Source organism: Stegastes partitus, unplaced genomic scaffold (assembly GCF_000690725.1).
Source record: "Stegastes partitus isolate 25-593 unplaced genomic scaffold, Stegastes_partitus-1.0.2 Scaffold0, whole genome shotgun sequence".
Lineage (NCBI taxonomy): Eukaryota > Metazoa > Chordata > Actinopteri > Pomacentridae > Stegastes > Stegastes partitus.
In genome coordinates this window covers 2,908,889-2,917,802 of record NW_007577731.1, presented here as the reverse complement: position 1 = coordinate 2,917,802, position 8,914 = coordinate 2,908,889, and the positions used below count along the sequence as shown (strand labels likewise).

The window sequence follows — 8,914 nt, the reverse complement described above, 5'->3', positions numbered from 1 at the left end:
CTGGGAGCAGTGAGCGGCTGCACAACGAGGCTGCTCTGAAGGGGTGGTGGTCAAATGTCAAACAGGTATGGTTTTAGCTTTATATAGGCCCTGATTTGTACACTGAAGGCTCAACATAATCTACTGGCCAGATTATCTTCCTGTTTCATCAGTAATCCAGCCTTGTTCTTTTTCCTGCTTCATTTTCGATTCTCTGTTTGGACTCCTGCTTGTTGTCCTGATGCTGACTTCTTCACAACTTGCAGCCTATGAGCTTCTGCTTGCATTTTTTTTTTTTTTTTACCGTCATAAACTGTTTCTTTCTGCCTGGTATCACTCTTCATTTTGGATCCTCTTCCATTATACTAAAGACAACCATGACACTATGTAATATCTTTTTAATATTATAATGGGCCAAAGACAGATTTTTAGTAAAATTTTAACCTAAAACCCAAGATTAAGGGCTCCTGTTTGATATGCATATATATATATATTTTATTTCTCTTTAAGATTTGTATAGATCAAATAGCAAAGAGAAATTAAAATAAAAATGCATATCAAACAAGAGCTCGGGTCTTAAGAGGTTAAAGTAACAACATATAATTATATATTTTATGCTTTGGTGAGGCTGTTAAACACAACATGCACGAATCATCGTGCAGTGGGGAGTACAAAACAACACACAGTCTCTTCTCTATCACTGCATATTGGCATAATGAAGCTGGTTTATGACATTTAAGCTGTTGTACAAACATATAATGCTCTTATCCCAACACATGAAACACCTTTAAATAGAGTTTTGTGGAATATATATCTAATTACATCAAAAATCATTTTTTTAAGACATTTTTGCTACTTTGAATCAGCAGCAGTGGCCGAAGTTGAACGTTCACATGTGAATATTTTAGAAACTCAGTCATGTATAACCTGGATTATGTGTGACATATTGTATGAAACCACTAAAGCCTTTTCTGCCTGAGCCCTTGTGAGGTTTTCGCTTTGTGTGAGTAGCTCTACCTCTATATTGCCGTAGTCCTGTGATGCACAGGCGCCCAGGACCGCTGCTCCCACTAACACAGCCTCCATCTGGTCTGGCAGCACTACAGGCAACCCTGGGAACGAGACAGAACACAAGCAATGGGCTGATGCCTTCATGGGAGATTCATCAAAGTTCTACCTTGTCCTCTTTCCAGGGCTTCCTGGGAGGGAGGTCCAACGTGTCTGGATGAAGCTCGCCGTCCTCCCAGATCATAATCTTCATATATGTTAGCTTCATCATCGATTATCTGCAACGTGAACTTATTGTGTCTTTTCTGGACACACATCTAGTGCATGTCCGTCTCGTGTCTGTTATTCGTGTTGCTGTTAAAGGGGAGTTTGAGGGAGTTTTTTTCTTATCCAGTCATATGTTGGAGAGACAGTGAAGCTCCTTGAGGCTAACTTGTGATTCATCACGTTTGGCGTCATAAATAACATCCATAGAAAAACAAATGCTTTATCTTCCTACAGCTTTAATATCATCCATTACCGGCGTCTCCTACCTGTAGCGTTGGCGTGAATCTGCACAAACAGCGAGTTTTTGCTCAGCCCTCCGCACAGGAAGAGGGTTCTGATGTCATGTCCTGCTTCTTTCATGGCCTCCAGAATGTGGAGCGTACCGAGCTGAAACCGGAGCAGACGGCCCAGAGGAGGGAATCGGGTTACGAGAAAACAAACACAAGCTCCTTTTGTACTTAAAGGTAGCGGCATATCAGCGTGACACAGAGGAAGTCATTTGAAACAGAAACCACATCAGACTTACGGCGAGGGCTTGAATCGTGGCCAAATAGAGCAGAGCCAAGTCATCCAGGGTCTGGGACAGAGACAGTCCGATCACCTGCCAAACAGCGATGAGTCGATCATATCAAAATGCCTTGAGGGGGTGAATAATAACCACGATCGCCGATGAAGGGAAGGTGAAGGAAAAGCTGAGTCTGCTTCTGTCTCAAATCACCAGTGATTCAGTCAAAACAATAATCACCAGAACTCCTTCCTGCTTCCTGGATTTGCAGATGGAGTGTGGCAACAATAATTAGAAAACCGAACACAGAAATCAGTTCAACGACTTTAACTCTACTGATTAAATCCTTAACCGTGACGCTTTCACTCAAAGGTCCTTTCTTTCTTTCTTTCTGCAGTTGCTTCACGAGCTGCCGGCAAAACGTTGATCTGAAAAAAAAAGTGAAGCCACGAATCCAAATGAAATAAACTGTTATGTAGTTCGAATTAACCCCTGTGATGCCGCATGGAGTTGGTTTTATCAGTTCTGGTGTCACATTCAGTGAATATCTCAAAATATGTTCTTCAAATTTGGCATAAACATACATTTATATTTAAAGATGAACTGAGGTCCAAGGTTAAGACCACGGTGCCATCACAACATTCGGCAAAAAAACATTTTTCTGGACATAAATCAACACCATAACTGCTGGTGTGAAGATGTGTGTGAAGCATCCACCTTTGAGAATTCGTAGCTTCTTAGCAGCAACATCCATGTTGAAAGCATTGTATTGTATTTATTAGCCCAAATGTGACCACCTAGAAGGAGTCTGCCTCTGATTTTTGTTCCTCTCAACGAACTTCCACACTTGAAAATCTTCATTATACAGACATTTTGTATGAATGCGGACAAACCTCAGTTTGACTGGCTGGTGGAGTAAATCCACTGAGGTTTACTTTAACATTTTGGGAAATTGGTAGTAATCTTGTATTTGTGTTTCACATACAGAGCTGGAAGCAGAATTTAATGGGCTTAGCTCAGCTTTTGAAGTGGAGGTACGGGGGAATAAATGCAAAAAATACACCCAACCAGCAACTGTGAAGCTCACTGTACAAAATAAAAACCCAGCTATCTGTGGCACAGCTTGTCGAACCGTCTTCTTCTGCATTCAGTCTTTAAGTGAAGCTAGACTACTTGTGTCTCATGTCCAGCTCCAACAGTATAACATCTTCATCTACCTTAAACAGAAAGTGACTGAAAACATATAAAATAAAATAAATACACAACAAAGTCAACAAGCAGCTTCGGGGGAGTATGTAGCATCTGCATTTTTATACTTTAGTCAGTGAAATGATGAGACATAACCCCACTGGAATACTTCAGCCTGTCATTCATCCATCCCTGAATGTTAGTTGTAAAGACTGCCCTAACATTTTGATTAATAATCCTGTAAGTCGTGTCCGGCTCTCACCATGCCCTTCAAAGTGGGATCTGCCAGCGGCGACCTGTTTCCGTGGAAGTCCGGCCAAACGTGAAGACTGGATCCCAGCAGATCGACGGCAGACTGGGAGTCAGCCATGGAAGTCAGGTGGCTGTTCAGGTAGCTGTAGATGTTCTCGCCTGTAAAAGGCAATCTGGGGAGGCAGAAGGAAAATGTTCAGACATCAACAGAAATGATAAAGACCTCGTCCAATGGAGACGAGACAAGACATTGTGACTCATCATTGTAAGAAGAAGACAGCTTGTTAATGTTGCACCGATTCTTTAATTGTTAAGTAAATCAGTTAAATAACCCATTCTCCTAAAGAATAGCTGAGCTGTCGAGAATGCGCAGCATCACTGAGCTTCTAATCTTACTAAAGCTCACTTAACATAACTGAATGCCAGCTGATCCAGCCAGCTGATGAGCACGACAGCTGCTCTAAACCGTTTTTGGGAATCGCGGCACTAAATGCTTGAGCTGACCTCTGCCGGGCCTGTTCCTGGAGCTGGTCGTAGGCGGCGTGGCCTTTCACCACGTGGTCGATCTGAGGGAGGACAGAGCAATATATTAAAACTGAGAGGCACCACAGATGACAGAAGTGATGACATGAAGTCTTGTCAGGTTGCAACTGCTGATTAATAATGTATGACATATTTATACTGGCTCTAAGCTCACTTCCAAACAAATCTAAAAACATTCATTTCACAACAAGAAAATCACATTTGAGAAACCAGAACCCAGAAAATAACTGGGTTACACCCTCCATCTGCATGTAGGAACATTACATTTTGGATTTGCTGCACCAAAAGTTTTATTTTTATTAACTTAGATCTGTTGTCCTCATTTGTAGAAACTTTTTTGTACACATGGATATAAAAAAAACAAGACACTGGCTACCTCTGCCAAAACATTCCACATTTGATTGAGATAAAAGTGGAAAAGGAATACATTTTAATCAGTTTTTATAGTTGAATCTTTGTTAAGGTATGCCTAAGATTATTTGTAGCTTGAAATATACAAATTAGATAAGTTCAGAAAAAATGAATCTACTCACAAGCTCATGAGGACGTCATTTTTGTTCAAACACTACTTCCTGTTCCAAGATCATGCCTAGTTTTTATATTTATCAGAGCTCATTGATCAGAAGGACAGTTTAAAAATGCATACAAACCCAAAACTTAAGTCTGAGGAGGGTATAAACGATAACTTTGTTCAACGATCTATTTTCTGATGTTGATGAAAACCTGATGACTAAAGAAAACTGGAGCACAAAAGCCGTCATTGTCTTTTGAATCTTTTCCTAAAAAGACATTCAACAAAAAATTTGTCAGTAATTTTGATAAAAGTCAAATATTTACAGCACATGAGACAAATTGCTTTCAGACTTTTGCCCTCTGATGCACGTGAACACGAATTCTACGCCTCCATGTGCACTTGCATACAGTTCTTAGTTCATGAGAAGCATAACGTGGGTCTGTAAGATGCTGCAAAAGCGTTTGAAATGGACCGACCAGCCTTCCTGTAGCGCTCTGCCCGCCCTCGTTGAGCCACATGTCGGGCACCATGGCCGACAGGCAGGGTCCCCACACTCCTGGTACGAACAGAGGCTGCTCGCTGATCTGAGGCACACAAGGACGAAACATGAGATGTTTTACTGATAATAAATCTACAGAGATATGCACCACACTGAAGAGCTGCCAGAAGAATTTAAAGGAGCGGTATGTTTGTCTAATCCAATTTCCAGTGAATATCTTCTCACAGCCTGCTAACTGTCAGGTTGTTGTGTGTGTGTGTGTTGAAACAAAATCCAGCGTTAGTGCTGTAAATGGGAAGCAAAGTGACTCAGATCGATCCGCACAAACACGACTCCAACGTGTCCTAAGCATGTTTGAGCTTGTGCACAAGTCAGGGGAAACGGGAGGAGGACGGGAGATGAGAGGATGGTAAATCTGGTGTATACTGACGATTGAAATAAATTTCAGCGGCCTTTCTCCAAAATCGCCTTCACCTTTAATAGTTTTCAAAAGGAAGTGGAAACTGCTAGACTAACAGGATGTGGCAAAAAATGAGGTTTCCTGCTCATAGCTGCTCGTCTTAGCCTGCGTAGACAAGCTCAGGCAAAGGTGAAGTCTGCAATTCAGGAGAAAATTTAGCTGAATTTAGTTTGAAATTTAGCCAGTCGTTTCCCCGACTCCCTCCTTCTCCCTGTGCCGGGGCATGTTGGATGAGTGATGTGAGGATAGAGCCAAGCCACTTTCATCATTTAAGGAATCATTTTTTCAGCACACAGATTGTGAGGAGCTGTTCACTGAATTTGACAAAAAGTTTGTTGGATTAGAATCACATATTCTACCTTTAAGCCTATGTGCAATTAAAATTTTTAAAAGGAACTATGATGTAGAAGATTTAGCAGACCACCTTATACAGTGTAGAAACAGTTTACCCACGTATGAGGTGTGTCGGAAAAGTTCCAGGACTGGTGTCAACTACCAACTACGAGTTTTCCCCTTCAGACCATCAACCAGCACGTCTACAAAGAGATCCTGCAGCATTTGCTTCGTTCAGAGAAGAGGCCAGAGTTGTGGCAGGACCAGTGGTGGCTGTTTCACCATGACAACCTGCTCACAACGCCCTGAGCATCCCACAGTTCCTGGCTGAGAAGAACATCTCCATGCTGGAGCAACCTCCCTACTCACCCCACCTGCTCTGTGGGGTTGTTTCCTCTTCCCCAAGCTCAAGGGGTCATCAAGGGGACCCGTTTAGAAAACGTGGATGACATCAAGATGGCTGTGACGACGGAGCTGCGGAGGATCCTGGAAGAATCCTTCCAGGAGTGCAAGGTGGCGTGAGAGAAGGCTGGGGAAGTGTGTTAGACTCCAGGAGTGTAGTTTGTAGTTTGGATTTGAAATATGAGGAGTTCATTTGCAAAGACAGATAACTCCATCGTCACAAACCTTCAGAAAACCCACTTTTCCATCGTCTACCTGAGACGATATCAATCAAACTTAAGTTATCTCTATTTTTGTCATTGCTACTGAGTCAAATCCACTAAACTTCAGTTTGATTGATATTATCTCAAGCAAACAACAACAAAAAAGTCTGTTTCTGTAAATGAGCTCTTCATATATCTTTCATGACACCAGCCCTCAAACCTCATATTAGCATCAGACACGTATGTTTCACATCACCTCACAGCTGCTGAGTTTCACTTAAGAAACAGATGCTGTGCGTACAGGGTTAATCACAGGAAGTTTTATATGAGTCATGGAGTGAGAGTTTGAAAGAATCAGAAAGGTCACTCTGCATATTACACCACATCCATGTCGCCGCACAGAGTTTTTACTAAACATGCATTCTGCTGAGATGCACAACAGGAAAAGCTGCTGCTAATTTAGGGAAGTAAAAAGGTCACAAATCAGGTTAAATGCAGCTCACCGCCATGTGGCAAGTTGACGTTCCACAGATCATCGCCATGCGTGAGGTGATCGGCCGGTCCTCGCAGGGCAACTGAAAACCAGCCACATCGGCACCTATCACACCTGCAAACACACAAAAAAAGTTGTTTTTGTCATATTCAGCCACGATCAAGAGTTTATTTTCAATGTCATGATGAGGTTTTTCTTTTTTTTTGGTGCTCCCTGATAGAAAGTTGCTGTCAGGATCCCATCGGGGAATAATCAAGATGATTTACACATCAGAAGCTTTCAGCCCCGTTTGAAGTCGTTTTCTAACCTTCACAAGGAATTCAGCGGCGACACTAACTGTTGGGATAATGTTTGTGAAGCTGGTTCGAGTTTAAGGAGGGAGGTTGGTGTAGATGCGGAGGCCAGGGGCGTACATCACCGTGACACAGACGACAACTAATAGTGCAGAGTGTTTTAACCTCTGACTGACGCAACAATGTGTGATTGGCAGAGGTCACGGCGGCGGGTCGGAGGCCAGGGTTCAGGAGCAGTTTACCTCGCAGAGCAAAGCCAGATGGTTCGGATTTCTGAGCCACATAAAGGCCTCCTGCTGCTCTAAAGTCAAAAAAGTACTGGTAGATACAGTAAAGTCTGAGCTGATTTTCACCAGAAATATTAAAGCTGGATGTGTCCTGACAGGCAGCAGTGTGACACCCACAGGAGGTACCAGATCATACATCAGTCAAGTCTCATTGTGGATTTTTACTGCCACCCCTATCTCTCATGGCATTCCCTTCGTAAGCATTAAAGCTAAACTTGCGTGTCTTTTTTTAATTTAAAGATGCGGACAACACTTGATTTGTTTGTTTATTTCTTGGTCAAGGACAACAAACCCAATTAAAGCCGATGGACGGGTCCTCGCCGTACTCGCCGGGTCGTCCAGCAGCTTCATCCGAATGCATTTGGTGGAAATATAATAATAATAATAATAATAATAATAATAATAATAATAAACAGTTACAATAGGGTCCTTGCACTGGTGTACTCGGACCCTAAATATGAATATTAGATACTATTGACTGCAAATCCAGAGATAACATTAAAGAAATGAAATATTGTACACTTTCATGCATTCTCAAAGTTAACATTTTTGCTGTATGTTTCATACATTTCTTCCCGTCTAGATTCAGTGTGGGATTTGCACAAGATGGTTTCACAGCCCTTGCCTTGGAATGACAGCAGCACAAATACCAAACACAGACACCCCTGGGTATTGTATGTTGTGCAGCAGCCATAGTTGAAGAGGCTGTAAGTGAGGAAGGCTGTTGTTTGCCATGTAAAGTTATATTAATACTTTTTTTTTTTTTTTAGTGTGTGTGTTTGTGTTTGAAGTGTAATGATTCAACCTGACTTTGATGGCACTTCTCTTGATGTATGTGATGCTGTATTTTATACACTGCACAGTAAAAACATCATAGGTCCACAGTGAACCAGTTTGACCAAATACATGATACTATATAGTAATTAAACTTCCTCATCACACATAGAACTGGACACCAATGAACCTATTCAGACTGCCACCACCAACAAATGTGAGAAAATAAAAATTGGACACCATAATTGAAACCAGAATGCTTAAATTAATTAAATAGCTTTTTTTCTGTCAAATTAACAGGTGTAACATGATCAGCAGAACCTCTATTGCAGCTGGACAGAGTTTCATTGGTGTACAGTGAAGTTATTGAAATTAATATTAATAAAAATTCATTAAAAAAATAGGAAAACATTTATTTTTTGTGAAACCAAATGTTATAATGTGATCAGTAGGAGAGACGTGACGGCTGTAGTGACTTTGGTGACACTGCAGTGAACACTAGTGACGTTATTAGATATTTTTGCAGTGTGTGTCTTCGCTGTAGCAGCAGTGTTGCAATTTGCAGACGGTCCCTGCACGATGGTCGCACAGCCGGTTGCACATAGACACCAACGTTATTTCTGCTGCACGAAAAACAGCTGCTTCTGATAAAAAAAAACGATCGTGTAGTTTATTGTCCACCTCACACTGATGGTAAAGAGGCAGATTTTGTGTGTGTTGACGACGTTTCGTTAAAGAGTTGTTGGTGCCGGTGTGTTGACGCTGCAGTGTGTACAAACGGGGAACGATCTCACGCGCACACAAAAACTTTCTAGTGCTCACGCGATAGTTTACAATGACTGATAAAAGTCAACCTCAACGCAAAGTGAGATTTGCCTCCTCCCTCAAACTCCAGAACGTCACCCATATGGGTT

At 41.8% G+C, this 8,914-nt stretch overlaps 1 protein-coding gene across 1 annotated transcript in view; it reads right to left on the bottom strand.

Moving 5' to 3' along the window:
• The window catches only part of fggy (FGGY carbohydrate kinase domain containing), a 19,477-nt gene that overhangs the window by 1,959 nt on the left and 8,604 nt on the right, over nt 1–8,914 (bottom strand). The window contains exons 8-14 of the mRNA XM_008293243.1: nt 6,657–6,760; nt 4,733–4,840; nt 3,704–3,765; nt 3,210–3,372; nt 1,781–1,855; nt 1,521–1,641; nt 997–1,091 (exon numbers count right to left, since the gene is read on the bottom strand). Coding sequence (XP_008291465.1) covers nt 997–1,091; nt 1,521–1,641; nt 1,781–1,855; nt 3,210–3,372; nt 3,704–3,765; nt 4,733–4,840; nt 6,657–6,760 — 728 coding nt within the window. The remainder of the gene's footprint in view (nt 1–996; nt 1,092–1,520; nt 1,642–1,780; nt 1,856–3,209; nt 3,373–3,703; nt 3,766–4,732; nt 4,841–6,656; nt 6,761–8,914) is intronic.